Source organism: Labrus mixtus, chromosome 15, assembly GCF_963584025.1.
Source record: "Labrus mixtus chromosome 15, fLabMix1.1, whole genome shotgun sequence".
Lineage (NCBI taxonomy): Eukaryota > Metazoa > Chordata > Actinopteri > Labriformes > Labridae > Labrus > Labrus mixtus.
In genome coordinates, this window is record NC_083626.1 from 13705961 (window position 1) to 13721098 (window position 15138).

Genomic DNA, 15138 nt, shown 5'->3' on the forward strand with positions numbered 1-15138 from the left:
TGTCAGCTTAACATGCCCATTAGTGGCTTAATGGTTTATTAAACTATCTTTTTTTATTTATATGATTTTTTTACCATTACTTTTATATTCATCACTTTCTTTTACTTATTTTAAATGTCTTTACTTTAGAGCTGCTCTAACAAGTTGACTCACTGGGGACTGTACATGTCATCTATTCTTATCTTTAAAGTTTAGCATTGATGATTTCATGTGTATATATGGACATATGTAGTTTACATACAATATGTAAAAGCACAAAATTACCATCAACAAAAGGTATAACAAGTAAAAATAAACGTTTTATGCATTAAAGAGCCACAGGCCGTTTTAGGTGTTTTATTGAATTTCATTGTAAGATTTTTTTTTTTTTAGCAAAGGTTTGAATTTGTGGATTTGTAAGCTTTTTAATGCTGCTGATGCAGTAAGTTTGTACCCAATCTTATACCCTGATGGGTAGTTTATCTGAAACGATGCATCATTTTTTAATATGATAACACTTTATATTTAGATTCTAGAACTGTACGGTATGTACACATACAAAATATATAATTATAAATTATGTCAAAAAAAATATCAACATAATTTAAATAGGTCAATAGGTTCTCAAGCACAGTGTTATACAGCTTATAATCAATTACCAAGATGTGACAGTATTTGTGGTATGGAAAAATACTTTTATTCTTCCGTGAACGATTGCATGAAAGAGACACGTTTTTCTTCTTATCATATTTCTGTCGTACTTTTTTAACCACATGAAAAGTATATTATTAAGCAGTCTTTAATAAAACAGTTCAAAGAGAAAATCATACTCTGTATTTCTTGAAAAGTTATTTCTAAATATTTTTTTGACAGTAAGCTTTCAATCAAAAGCAGACCAAAACACTTCTAAAAATGTAAGTAGTAACTTAAAAGTATTAAATGGTAAATGGACTTGAGCTTATATTGCGCTTTTCTAGTCTTCCGACTACTCAAAGCGCTTTTACACTGCCTGTCACACCCACCCATTCATACCCTTTCACACACTGATGGTAGTGATCGCTATGTAGTATCATCAGAAGTAACTAATCCCATTCATACACCACCACTGAAGCAGCGGGAGCAATTCAGGGTTGAGTGTCATGCCCAAGGACACATCGGACATGTTGCTCAGCTGGGGATTGAACCCTTGACCTTCCGGTTGAAAGGTGACAACTCTACCAACTGAGCCACAGCCGCCCACAACATATAAAATGTAAAGATATAAAAAAACAATGTTTTACATGCTCTGCGATGTAATCTCCTAAAGAGTACCTGTGGGCAGCAATAGAGTTCATTCTTTAATGTTAGAAAATGACTTTACCTCAAACAAAGCATGATTATATCATAAAATATCAATTCTTCTACGTAAATAAACATATCATAAAATGTGCAGCAGTTAAGGATATCAAAACGTTAAGCAATTTAACCTTAAAATAGTGAATCAAAATGATAACATTTAACTGAATAGCAGGCTTGATTCAAAAAGGCAGTCTGAAAAAAGAAAAAGATCAAAAAGAAAAAACAGCAAAAGTTAAAAACATGCTAACAGTGATGTAACACGGTGGTTCTCATGAGATTGAAATACAACATCAAGCCTTGAAAATACCAAATATCACCAATATGGAGACTTTGCAATGCAATTTAAGGTTTGGTAAAAGACAAACAATACAAAATAAAATTGTCACTCCTTACATTATTTGTAAACCTCCTCAGTAATCCTTTAACTTTGCTAATAAATAAAATGAAAATGAAAAGCAAATTGCTGTTTTCTGCGACTCCATCTGTTGGAGCTGCAGCGGTATTTTAAAAACTTTTGCACTTTGATGTTGGATTCGTTCCTCCTCTGAATTAATCATCATCAGAGTCTTCCTCTTCTCGTTGCCTGAGTGAAGAGGACTTCAGTGGGACTGAGTCGAATCCATCTGATGTCCTCTGAAAACACGTAACCATAATATATGATCAAAATGATGATAATGATGACAATTATATGAAGAGTGAAAAAATGTAAAAATATGAAACTCAGTGTATGCACGATTGGAGGGTTACTGACCTCTCGTGAGTAGGACTTTATTTTGTTAAAGAAGGACTTCTTGTTGAGGTACATTATGTCGTCCTCTGCGTCCTCTCCCTCCATTATTGCACAGCTGTCTGCAGTGGGCAACTCACACTCTTTACCCCCAGAGGTCATCATCAGCTTGGAGTACTTAAACTGCAACCTGCAGAGAGTTACACAAAAAAACATCTTGTTAGCTTAGCGTCCTTTTTGGAGTTTTCATGCTATTAGCTTAGGTTTAATCTTTGATCTTATTTAATAATATGACACCCATCAGTACTTCAACAAACACCAAATGAAATGTGATTCCCATTAGCCTCACTTGCGTGTCTTCTTCCAGAAATAGCAGCTGACACTAATGAGCAGCACAGCAGCAATTGTTCCAGTGGAAACACCAAACTTGAGCCAGAAATCCAGAGTCACACAGGCACTGACTTTTTGTGCTGGTAGTGACTCTCCTCCGTAACACTGCAAAGGCTGCTGCCACACGTACGTGGTTTTCTGTAACAACACAAACACAAGAGTTTGATTTTTGCAGAGTTCACAAATAGTTTACTTCTTAAATCCTTAATGTTGTCAGCACTTTCTGAAAGGAATGGCTTAACATTGTGGGATTCACACTTTTTACAGCAGAGTTTCACATGAGGAGATTAATATCACTGTCAAATCTGTCAATACAAAAAACACTTCAAGCACCTGCCAGTTAACCAAGCTTAATATAAAGAGGGAACAGAGTACACACAGCTAGCCTGGCTCTATAATGTTCACAGCAAAGAAGTAATCAGGAGTATTTGCAGTTTGATTTGTGTAAAAACGAAACAAATTACATGTAACTCTAAAATATATGAGAGTAAGACTTGTTGTTGGGCTGATTTTGTGACCAATTTGAACAATGGGGCTAACTGTCTTTCTCTGCTTTCAGTTATGCTAAGCTAAAATAGGCTAAGAAGCTACAGGGTTTAGTTAATATTCGGCCAACACACATGACAGTGGTATCAAAAAGAGATTACAACATCTCAATGAGACTACCTGGTAAAATAAAGGTAAGATTAAAAATGTAAAAAATCAGTTGTTGCATCAATTTTTTTTATTGGTAAGACTATAAGCATATTTCAATGTAGCCATAATACTAAGGTACAAAAAAATACACAACAATATATATTTTATGCATGTTCCAGTGATTTGCTGTATTTATGTACCAATGGGTTTAAATGCTGAGCACCACCTTTTAAGAGTTATAATATCTTTAAATTCTTCTCTTTGAACAACAAACATTAGAAATTAACCTGTGATTAGTTTGTGCTTTTGAGGAGAACATTTTATTTTGGTAAATATTTCCTGTGCAGCATTACCTGTATCCCCTGAATGCAGGCGCTGACAATCTCTCTGTAGTGGTTTCTGGTGCAGAGTGGACATGCATGCTGGCTCTCCCACAGAAAGTGGAAAGTGCAACCATCACAAGTCCCCTCTGAACAGTTACTGCGGAGCAAAACAAGGTAAGAGACATGATTATGAGCTCCTGGATGAGTATGATCTCCAAACAACACTTTTATTACAGTTCGGATTCCCAGGCTTCAGAAAGAGGAACATTAGAAATGTTGTGACAGGAATGTGTTGACTATTATGAGTCTGAACTGTTTTAAGGGGAAAACTTAGGCTCAGAAATAATTTACCTCGGCAGAGTGATGATGGGAATTGTGGGATTGCATCTGAGTCTGACAGTGGCAGACCTGCCCTGTTTACAAGCCTGAGTTGTTTCACTGGACCTGGAGCATTGAAGAAATGACAACCGTAACATAAAGGTCTAAACTTCCACTGTGGGATATAGTTAAGAATATGTTTGATTCGCAATTATATGAAACTATTGAGCACGCGATCCAACTTTCAGGATCAAATATAAACATATATGTTTATGACTGAAAGCATCCCGATAGAGGAGTAAAACATGATCAATTAAAGCTTGTGATGTTTTTCACCTGTAATAAAAGATGACATCTGGCAGGGTGGAGGCAGAAGGAAACAGCCACTTTGGAGAGGAGATGCCATTCAGTGATGTGTCCGTGGTCACACCTTCAGAAAAGGAGGGCATTAAGTAAATTAATATGTGACATTTTATTACAAGCTCCCAATTGTTATTTATGCCAATCATATCTTAGCCACTGCTTCTCTTTCAATCTAGCACAACCTTTTATTGTATATACATAACTATGAATGTATTTTTATATATGTATATGACCAAGACCCTGCTGTTCAGGATTGCTGCCCACAAAGTTTTGTTGTGCGCCTTAATATAATGACAATAATGCGCTTAACAATCCTATCAATGCATACCAGTGTTTGTTTTTTTGGTTTTGCGAAAACTGTACAAAGTATGTCTGGCTGGCTCATTTGTCTTTGAGATGTGAGTCTGTCCTAAAGAGCTGCTTACTCTTTTAAGACTTTTCAGTAGAATAAAAAATGCCTTGAGCTGAATGTCACCATTATTGGCAAAAAGCTCCCAGTGAGAAACACAAATATTTAGCAGGTCAATGTTTTTCTTTTTTTATGTTCATCCTTTAAGTTCAAGGTGTGTTTGCAAATTAACATTTGATTATCAGCGCTACATTAACAGTTTCACAGGGTTGATGGGAAAGACAAAACAAAAAATTACCAAGATATTGTGACGTTAGATTGGTTTATTCAACATAACAATGTAATGTTTATGACCTAATTTAAGCAACCTTTTCTAAAGGAGAGGATGCAAGCAGTTGCTCCCTGGCATTGTGTTAGCAGTGACTAATGCATGTACCACATTAACTGGAATTCATACTTTACCTGTTTGGTGGGTACAAAACCAGAGAAGTCTGTTTACTTGCGCTACACTCTGGTGCCTTTGTCATATGATTGAATTGAGTATCAAATCTGGATAGTGCCTGCATCATTGCACAGTCCTTTGAAAATGCACATGTCTTTCTTAAACAATATTGAAATATTTGAAATCAGTTCATACCAATAAGCGAGTCACCAATGAGGAAAGGCTGTGAGGACACAACACTCTGACTCCGGATGTCAGAGGGAAACACAGTGGACTGACAGATAAATCCTTTGACATCTCTCCCTCTCTCTGTTACATTATCCACACATGTAGCTAACGCTGTAGCCTGTAAGAGACAAACACCAGGGTAAAACACCAGTCAGTCTATTGTTTGATTTACAAAAACAACAAAGCAGGATTATGTCAGCCTCTCACCTCGTTCCCACACAGTCTCAAATTAAAGTGATGGAAGTATTGGAGGCCTCTGTTGGTGAAGCGGGGACTGCTGTGGAAGCCGGTTACGTTGGCCAGAGGAGAGAAGTCGTAGTACAGACGGGCTCCTGATTTTGTCTGCACGTTCAACGCACAGTCACTGAGACAGGCGATGTGGGCCTGGAGGATGGAGGGATACATACAGCACTTATACATCAGACCTCTGGCAAATGTACAGAGTGCTACGCGGACATGCATCCATACAATTTATTTACTGTCATCACCTGATTACGATGTTTTTTTTTTGTTTGTTTTTTTAGATCTTTACTTATTTATCTCATATCCCCAGAGATGCAAAAGCACAAAACAAACAGAAATATTTTTATTTACCAGATTAGTGTGGCCAATGACAGCATGACATGTTGTGGTTTTGCATCACAGTGATTTTTTGTTTTGTTTTCTAGATAAACAGCAAAATGATCCTGTCATCACGAGAAAACAAGCTACGCTACACAGAGATTACGATAAATAAGTTAAGATCCTTAAGATCAACAACTGGAAATAACTCTTTATCACGGGAAAAGGAAGTAAATACAATTTATTGGAACATGTCTACTTAGGACTTTTGTGGATATGAAGTGGGAACATAACATTTCAAATCAAATATGGCAAATAAATTGATTCATAATGAAATTTCTCACATTGGAAAACAAGAAAATAGGAGAAATTGTGTGATTAAAGAAATGTCTATTTTTAGATTTGTGGGTGGCACAAAGTCTATCAACTGTGGAGAGTTTCTTTATTTGTAACTTCTTTCTTTGTCTTGTCTTTGAGATATGACCTCTGTGTCTTTAACAATCTTACATGAATGTATGCCCTGATAGACTTAGCCTAGGTTTTTAACAAAGACTTTTTTCATGTAAAAAAAGGTTTTCCATTACCTTGTTTGGCTTTGTGTTTGGTCCACACTGAACACACGCAGCCTCTCCCACAGCCTGGTTGGCCTTGATGATGGTGTTTGGTGGGCAGCTCCTACACGTTCCTGTCGCACTGACCATGTAGTGTCCCTGTGGGCAGGGGACGCAGGAGGATCCAGCCTGCGCAGACATCAGGGCACAGCGGCGACACTGAGAGGCCACACCTCCAATCACATTAGTGATGTGAATGAGGTAGATCTTGGCAAAATCAGCGCTGTATTTCCTCTCCTTAGGGAAGAGAAACAGAAAAAATATAAAGCCATGTTCTGCTGAAAGTGCATACAGCTATTTCTCATGTAGCAGATAGAAAAGGGTCATTGTGATTTTTTAACACACTGATCCATGCTGCCCTCTACAGTTCAGTAAAAGCACTGCCTGGGCAAAAATACTCCCCACCATACATTATACTACTGCATTCTGTCATTAAAATGATAGTCATTACTTTAACATTTACAAGCATTTGAGTGAATACCTTTACAGCATCCATGGATACATACGGTGTATCCTCTTGTTGTATCATTTTGCACATGTGGTATACTATTAAAAACATTCATCATGGCTTAAAAGCCAGACTTCTTCTTACAAATATGTGTAGTTCTTTACACTGTCTGACTGTCACTTTAAGCAGAAATAGTTGTGTACACAGGAAAGAAGAAGAAAATAAAAATGTGAAATTATAAAGACACAGAAAGTGCATACTGTAAATACCTAAAATGTTTTGAATTAACTCCACTTAGATTCTTAATCATTGATGCTGAAGTATTAGATTAGACTGTCTAGAAAGAAGCATGGATGAAAATAAGTTGTGATTGTGTCTCACCAAGTTATATTCTTCTGTTCTTTGAAAAGTCCACATGAAGCTGTTGGTGTTGTTTCTGTGGATCAGGTAAGAGTACGACTGTTTCCTGTTGCTGCCTTTCCAATGCTCCACCATATCATTTCTCCACTCGTTATAACGCTGCAGAGAAGCACAATCACCTCAATATATACAGTTCACATTGATATGAAGTTTTTTTAATTTGTTTTGCATGCATGCATCCTGAAGCCTATTCTTTGTAAAATATGGTCTCCCTCACCACCATGAAGGAGAATGTACAGTCTGCTGAGCACATTGTCTCAAAAACGAAGGTAATGCGTGACAGTTCAATCATTTCCCCATCCTTGGCCACGGACTGAGGCAGCCTGTGGAAACAAGTGACATTTTATCCAGCTGGAAACAAAGGTATGCATATGTAGTATTTGACACATTTTCTTTTCGAGACATGTGTTTTCACCTGTAACCAGGGACATGGAGTGTGAGCGTCAGGTAGTCCCGGTCATCATTCCCAGGTTTGGTGTAGATGTACTCTCCGGCAACCTCCCAAGCTGTCCATAAAAACAGAAAGACAATCAGTTCCTATTGTTTTAGCAAAGCAGCCACACATAATCATACAGCATGCACTTCATCTTTAAAATAGCTCTCCTCTAACACACTTGTACTTATTGATCAAAGCACAAGTTTTTTTTATATTTGATTTAACCTTTATTTAACCAGGTAAAGTCTCAATGAGATTAAGAATCTCTTTTACAAGAGTGTCCTGGCTAAGATAGGCAGCAGCACAAATTACTGGGTTTAAGGCATAAAACACTTAACAACAATTAACATAAATAAAGGAATCACAAAATATATATGTAGATAACACAAGAAATTCCTTCATTAAATACAGTAACTCAAGGTTCACCTCACTTACTTTCAAAACTTTGTGAGGATTTGTTGTCAAATGCCTGGGAGGTAACTTTCTATTGTATTTTTTCCATGAGAGACAAATGATGTTATTATTCTATAGCTCCCATTGTCCTTATCTTCATTTTCTCCTAGATAATTGTGTTTTTAGTGTACAATTGAGCTCCATTCTCCAATATCTAGTTGTTAAGGTAACCCTGCTGAGGCTCACCCGTGCTGTGTTCACTGAACCCCAAACTGTAGATGGAGCTCTTCATGTTGTTCGGCATCGTATTCCACCATTTGTACTCGAAACCTACCGCTGGCTCCATGCCGACAGGGCACTCTGTACAGACTGTGGATCAAAAATGTGTTCATCAAATTAAAAGCATGATGGCCAAACCATTTAGGCTTCTTTTCAGGGAAAGGGGTTTAAAGCACACTGGTTGATTTGTAGCCTCCAGTAGTGCAAACCGACTATTTCTTCAGCATAAGTGTGTCTTCATAACTGACTGTGTCAGATGATGATCAGTCTATCGAACGCATAAGAGGCTGCAAATCAATCTCTGTGCTCTAATCCTTTTCACCTTCTAATGCTTATTTCTTTGTTAAAGTCTGAATATTACTAAAAGACAGGGACTGTACAGAATCCTTTTTATTATAGCCTTTATCAAAAGTTGCAAACTCTTCACTTTCTAATTAAAATTAATTTAACTTTATGCAGTATTATAGTACTTGTTTCATATGTTAAAATGTTGGGCTTTGCTAAAACGTAATAGGCTATAATCAGAAACTGAATGTTTTATCTTATTCATTTCTGGATTGGGAGCAGAGTTTTACATAATATAATGAGTATATGAATCTTCAGTCAAAAACATTATCAATATTGCAACATTTATAATGCTTCTACACTGCTGAGGACACATTTTAAGAAAAAGGCAGTACAAAAAAAAAGTCTTAAAATCAAAGTATTGATTTTTCATGTAACATCTTTGGGAGTTTTACACGTAAAAATCACATAATATGACCCTCAGTCTGACAAGCATGTAAGAAAGAGCATGTGGTGTGTACGTATTTCACACCTGTTCCGTTTGAGTAGAGACCGTTGGTGCAGGGTTCACATGTCGAAGAGTTGGTGACAAAGAATCCTGGGTTACATGGAGGACAGGTTTTCTTCTCCCCTGATGCTGGCAGCTGCACTGCTCCTTCAACAGTCTCACTGCAGATCTTCGGCTCGATCCATTTGTACATGAGCTGAGTCTGAAACACATTCATGAATACATGAAAGAATCTACCAGTGTCTATGTGACGCCAGCAAACAGCTCAGAGCATTCATATTCAAAGACACCCGATAGTCACAACAGATTGTTGTAGCACCTTATTTGAACCTGCACCAATGTCTACTTTACCTTCCCCTCAGAGTCACAGGGAGTGTGGGTGTAGAAGTAGTCACTGTTTGTACATGCTGGTCGCGGTTTGCAGATCCCTGAACCAGCCTCTAGAATCATTCAAAAACACATCCAGGGGAAACAGCGGCCCGAGTAGAGTCAAGAGAAAACACACAAAACACATTAAGATCCAGCGATAACCTATACTATACCTATACACCCTGTGAACACTTGAGCTATAAATGCAGTATTTGCATTCAGAGTGTGCGTGAGTGTGTGTGTATTCATGTGTGTATGTGTGTGTGTGTGTGTGTGTGTGTGTGTGTGAGCATGCAAATCATAATGGTTGTAAGTAGTTTGAATGTATATCATGGAATCATGTCGTGTTACGGTATCTTGTGCTTACCGGAATATGTGTCGTTTCCACACTGATAGCAGGTAGTGGCACCCTTGTTTGAGTAGGTTTCAGCAGGACACGGAGTACAGCGGGCAGATCCTGCATTAGCACTGTGGGTGCCAGGTTTACAATGGAAACACTCTGATGTGTAGGCCACCCCTAAAAGAAAGCATCAGTGGGTAATTATTAACAGAGAAAAGGAGGAGGAGTAGTAGGAGGGCTAAGAGTGAATAAACGTTGCACTATACATAACATCAGATGATCTACCTGAGATGGAAATGTTTCTTAACAACACTGGTTTTACAGCACTGTTCAGCAGACTGTATGATGTGGTTCGCCAATACAGCACATTGTTACCGTTGCTCAGCTCAACCTGCACAAAATGAATGAGAAACAAGACAGAAAGAGTGAGGTGGGGAAGAATACAAGAGCTCTTATTATATTAGAACTGCAATAAAAAACTTTGATGACAGCTATTTTAATGAAGTGTTAAAGTTGCAGACAGACACACCCTGTAGCTGCTCCATTCACTCGCAGAGACGCTCATCCACCGGCTGTCAGAGTCTGTAGACTGACACTGGTCGTTCTGAATCTACAGAAGAGGGAGAAACGTGCCAGAAATAACCAAATATCACCCCTAACAACAGCAAGCTTTGTAAATTTGGATAGTAAATTTAAAACACTTACGTAGAACTCAAAGTAAATGCTGTTGTCAGGGTAGAAATACTCAAAGTACACACTTCCTGGTTTCTTCAGGCTCACAGCGTAGGACAGCGTTGCACTGCACTCGTCTGTGTTCGAGGCGATGTAATCATCCTTTGATGTCCAGGTTGAGCTGGACAAAATTCAGGAGAAAAAACAGGAAGATGATTTTTCAGAAAGAGTAAGAGATTTGATTAACGCTACTGAGATGGCTCTTCATGACCTAAGAAAAGCAAATGAGACCATCAGTGAAAAAAATAATAATTTCTATATTATATTTTTTAAAGCCAGAAACCACTGCAGCAGGGTAGGTGTCAGAAGAAATAAGTTACAGCATGCAGCAGAAACGGCCCTTTTTTACATCTTCCCGATCAAATATTCACTCACATTTAACTGTTTAAATGAAGCAGGTGTCACATGTTTTAGAAAAAACTCCTTCAGCACATAAGGGGCAAAATCAGCAAACAGATAACAGGTACCACTTTTTCTACAGGGGGCGCCAAATTGTGACAAACAAAAAGTTCCCCACAGGAGCTTTAATTAATAAAAACCAGGATGCATGTACTCACTTGGAGCAGTTAGTGTGGCTGTCTCCGCCATTCGTGTTCGTCCCATGGGTAACAAAACCAGGCGGCAGGCTGTCCCATGCATCAAAGGCCACACCTGTGCCAAGAGAGTAGGTACCTGCAGCACACTTTTTACACTGCTGTGACTGCATGTCCAGGTACTCCCCCTCACTACAGGAGAAGGCTGGCAGAAGAAAAAGAAGAGCAAAAAAAAAAAAAGGATGAGGAGGCTTCAGTGGAAAGATGTGGATAATATGATGATTAATAGAAAGAGATTGATTCTTTACAAATCGTAAAATGAGATGAAAGTCAGACACTCACTACACTGGGTGCCTTTGACAGGGTCTGGGAGTCCTGTGCATGTCTCGGCTTTGTTTGGAACCGCCACCCTCCAGCGTGACCCGAGCACGTCACACTCTGTGTACTCAAAGTGATAGTCTGACTGTAAGGGCCAAACACAGGTGTGAGATTCACACAGACACTGGATACAAATATGCATCAAATAAAACAGACAAACTTCTGATATATCCTACTGCGTAGAGACACTAAAAGGTAAATAGAGGTGTCAATAAAATCTATGAAAATAGGGCACCGGATTGTTTTAAACCTGAATTTATTTTTCTAAAAACCAGTCAAGCCTCTTTTCCAAACAAAAGACGCAGCCAATATTTGCCCAGAAGGCTGACACAACTGTGGTTTTAATCTTGCTCATCAAGGATGTGCTTCGCGCTCTATTTACTCACCCAGGGGGGAGGGATGCTGATTCACCAATCCTTTTGTAAACATTTAATTTATGTGTTGTTGCAAGACTTTGGAGACAACAGAGCTCTGGTGCAAAGCTATTGTACGTTTGTTTTTTCTTGCTGTAACTTCTTTCGGAGATCCTAACAAACACCACCCCTCCCATAATGAGGTCATTCGTGATTTAACAGTTGAGGTTATCTTGTTAATTTGATAACATTTGACTTAAGGTGGAAAGTCACTCAGGAGACTAATCCAAGCCCACACAACCTTGAGGGATTAATAGTTAACAGAAAAACCGCAGCAGCAGCAGCTGCACTCCTGATGGCCTGTGTTTTTGATTAGAGCTGCTACATTAGCTGTGTTTGGGATATCAGATGAACATGGGTACGAGTGGGAGGATCACATATAAATATGCAACTAACTGGAGATGTGCAGTGGACTATCGCCTCCTTTACACAGACATGAGGAAACCAAGGCAACGGGACATAATGGCCTCTGTACCTCATGGTCATTAGATTGGCATGGAAACCAAATCACCTGATGAAGTTACTACCAGAGCTTCTCCCCCAAATCATCCCCATAATACAGTGCAAGCAGTCAATAAGCTTAAGGTGTGCTAAACTTCCCCTCACCACTCTGATATCTTGCAGATAAAATTCAAATGTTTGAGTATTATCAAAACGTTATTTTGTTATCCAAATTAAATACAGATGGGTGGAGAGAAGCATGACAATCAGCTTAACACATGGAAGTTCTTGTAAAACGAACAACACTGGAGTAAATCTAGGGAATTCTCTCATGCCATGTAATCCTAACATGCGAGTGAAACATATGTTGATTTCCCACACACACTATTTGATGGTGAAAATTGTCCTGCTAAAATTCACATTGTAAGAGTTTGGAACCCGAAACATCATATCAGAAAATAAACTTTAAATTTAGTCCATCCTCAAAAGGGCCAAATTTAAAACATAGCTCCTGAACTGCTTTCCTACATATATGTGTGAGGCTTCTTAAAAAGCTTCAACTCTCCTATTTTCAAAATGTTCAGTAATGTCCTTATCCTGCACATCAGGGCAAAAAAAAAAAAAAAAAAAAATGCTGGGCTGTATTAAAATGAAAACTTAAATCTCCGGCTAATCCAGCTACAGTTTTCCTAATCCAATCTGATGGAACCTTGACACAAGGCACACGTAAAATATTGTGACAAAAGCAACAATTGACACCTGTGTTTCTTTGAGTGTGTTGATATGAATACAATCTGGTAATGGCTATAAACGAAGTAGATCTGCTCACCTCTTTGCACATGGGCAAATCCGCAGATGTTTGTGCAAAAAGCAGCCACACTAAAAGGTGGCTCAGGTGTAGATAGCCTCGCTGCATCGCCGCCTCCTGTTAGTGATGAAGTGATGGGAGACAGAGGAGTAGAGAGCCGACCTGCGCCCTCAGGTGCAACCCGCCCTGCGGCTGGAGGCGTGGCTTTACTGTGAAACGATACTCGGAGGTATTTAACTTTGGTGTGTATTTTAAAATAGTTAAGTGAATGACTTTTGAAACACCGGCATGTAGCACATTTTACCTGCCATTTTCCTTGCAATTATGTGACATTTGATGTGAAAATTAGATGTTTTTGTTAGCCTATGATATTTAAGAAAAAAACTTGATTTTGCTAAGTTACCCATACTTTTTAGCAACTGAAAGCTTATTAAGAAGGCAGTAATGCATGAGCTCTATAGGCTACACATACGCTACCGTCAAAGCAGTTGTAGGTGAATCGTTCAACATCAACATGAAAATTATCTTTTCCTTTGAAAAGCTTGACCGGAAGTACGTGGTTGCTTAGAAACCATGTTGCGGTCGTTCTAGGAAAGAACTTCTTTAGCCAGGACAGAAGCAACAAAATTAGATTAATATTGTTTTTTCTTCTGTCGATCTTGGAGTTGTCATTAGATATGACAAGCCGCGATCCTTTCCCCTCCCCAAAGTTTGAGAATGACTTTACTCTGAGTGGCTTCAGACCGCAGCAGGTGAGTCCTTCTTCGTATAGGCGAACAACCATTTGTTTACCGACTAACCAACTATCCTTTCAGGCTAAGAGATGTAGCATTAATAGTCAAAGATATTTTATATAATACTTCGATTTGATTGTGAGTCCATAGCTTATAATTGTGAATTAACTTAAACGTTTAACGAATAAATATCCCAAAATGTATATAACATTTTTTTTTTCATCATGTGTTGTAGTGTAAACATCAGGCATTTGTTTGTGATGGTATTTTTGTGACCCTAAAGCTTACAAAAGTGATTTGATTGTAAATAATTTCTATTAAAAATTACTCAAAACTATGAAAAAGCACAACCTTAAAAACTCAGAAATATAGGCCTACTATAAACAATAAAGATTTTTTTTTATATCTATATATAGATGTGTGTGTGTGTGTGTGTGTGTGATTTTTTGTTACACTACTCCCTTCCAGTAGTGATTTGATCAAAGTATTCTTCAGAGCATTTAAAATTTAGCCTACATCTACAACTGCAATGCAATTAAGTTCTACAGTCTATCATTATATCATTAAAAGTCTACAATCTAATTGAAGCAAACTTGTATTGGTGAATGACAACAAATAATAGTATTATTTTTGATCCGTCTATTAGGCAATTCAACCTGCAGCAACAATCAAATAATGCTGCAATTTCTTTCAAATGTTGGGAATATTCACCTCTTTCTTATTGTGCAGAGGAAGACAGATGACAAACCAGCTCACATCGCACAAACAGAGGAACCATGGAGTCGCCTTCATGATACAGCCACCTTTGCCAGCACTCAGCGAGGTACTCTGCATTATGAGTTTCAGGTAAGAATTAGGAAGCGTGATTTGGCCTTCACTGATGAATTTAAAAATTGCCAATGGCAAATTGAACGCACTGTTCTTTTGTAAACTTCAGGGTCCAATTGACAGCCTCGACTTCCAGCTGAAGTCGATTTACGATCACCACAAGGACCTCTTCTGGAGAAAGAACCAGACTTCATACCAGAAGAAGACTTTCTCTGAGGACCAGAGGTGGGTGTTTGTAGCCTGAAAGGAACACTTCAGTGTTTGCAGTGTTTTTTTGAGTCTCCTTCAACTGTGTTTCATGTTGATTTACAGGGAAAATGAAAACCTAAAGCAGGACCTGCTGAAAAAGGACCAAGAAAATGAAATTAAAGTGTGGGTGGATCCAAAGAGGTGCTCAGTTTACAGCATTAAATGAAGCATGGGTTAGTATCAGTTATGCAGCAATTGACTGTGTGGAGACACTTATTGAATACTAAGACTGCTAATGCAACCTCAGACTGGTGGATTTGACTCAGACATAACCCCACT

The 15138-nt window shown here is 38.3% G+C and overlaps 2 protein-coding genes across 2 annotated transcripts; one reads left to right on the forward strand and one right to left on the reverse strand.

The window, feature by feature from the left end:
- Nucleotides 1-653: 653 nt before the first annotated feature.
- Nucleotides 654-13204, reverse strand: elapor1 (endosome-lysosome associated apoptosis and autophagy regulator 1). The gene is made up of 22 exons (XM_061057218.1): nt 13070-13204; nt 11351-11471; nt 11033-11213; nt 10449-10596; nt 10273-10353; nt 10029-10134; nt 9771-9920; nt 9386-9474; nt 9059-9236; nt 8209-8331; nt 7549-7639; nt 7351-7456; nt 7095-7232; nt 6239-6502; nt 5301-5477; nt 5061-5211; nt 4048-4141; nt 3745-3837; nt 3424-3550; nt 2394-2572; nt 2069-2234; nt 654-1950 (listed from the first exon to the last, which is right to left on the reverse strand). The coding sequence occupies exons 1-22, from the start codon at nt 13154-13156 to the stop codon at nt 1867-1869; spliced, it is 2934 nt and encodes a 977-aa protein (XP_060913201.1). The 5' UTR covers nt 13157-13204; the 3' UTR covers nt 654-1866.
- A 408-nt stretch (nt 13205-13612) lies between these two features.
- cfap276 (cilia and flagella associated protein 276) lies at nt 13613-15134 on the forward strand. The gene is made up of 4 exons (XM_061057098.1): nt 13613-13800; nt 14512-14628; nt 14720-14835; nt 14923-15134. Exons 1-4 carry the CDS (start codon nt 13726-13728, stop codon nt 15023-15025), a joined length of 411 nt encoding a protein of 136 aa, XP_060913081.1. The 5' UTR covers nt 13613-13725; the 3' UTR covers nt 15026-15134.
- Nucleotides 15135-15138: the final 4 nt, after the last annotated feature.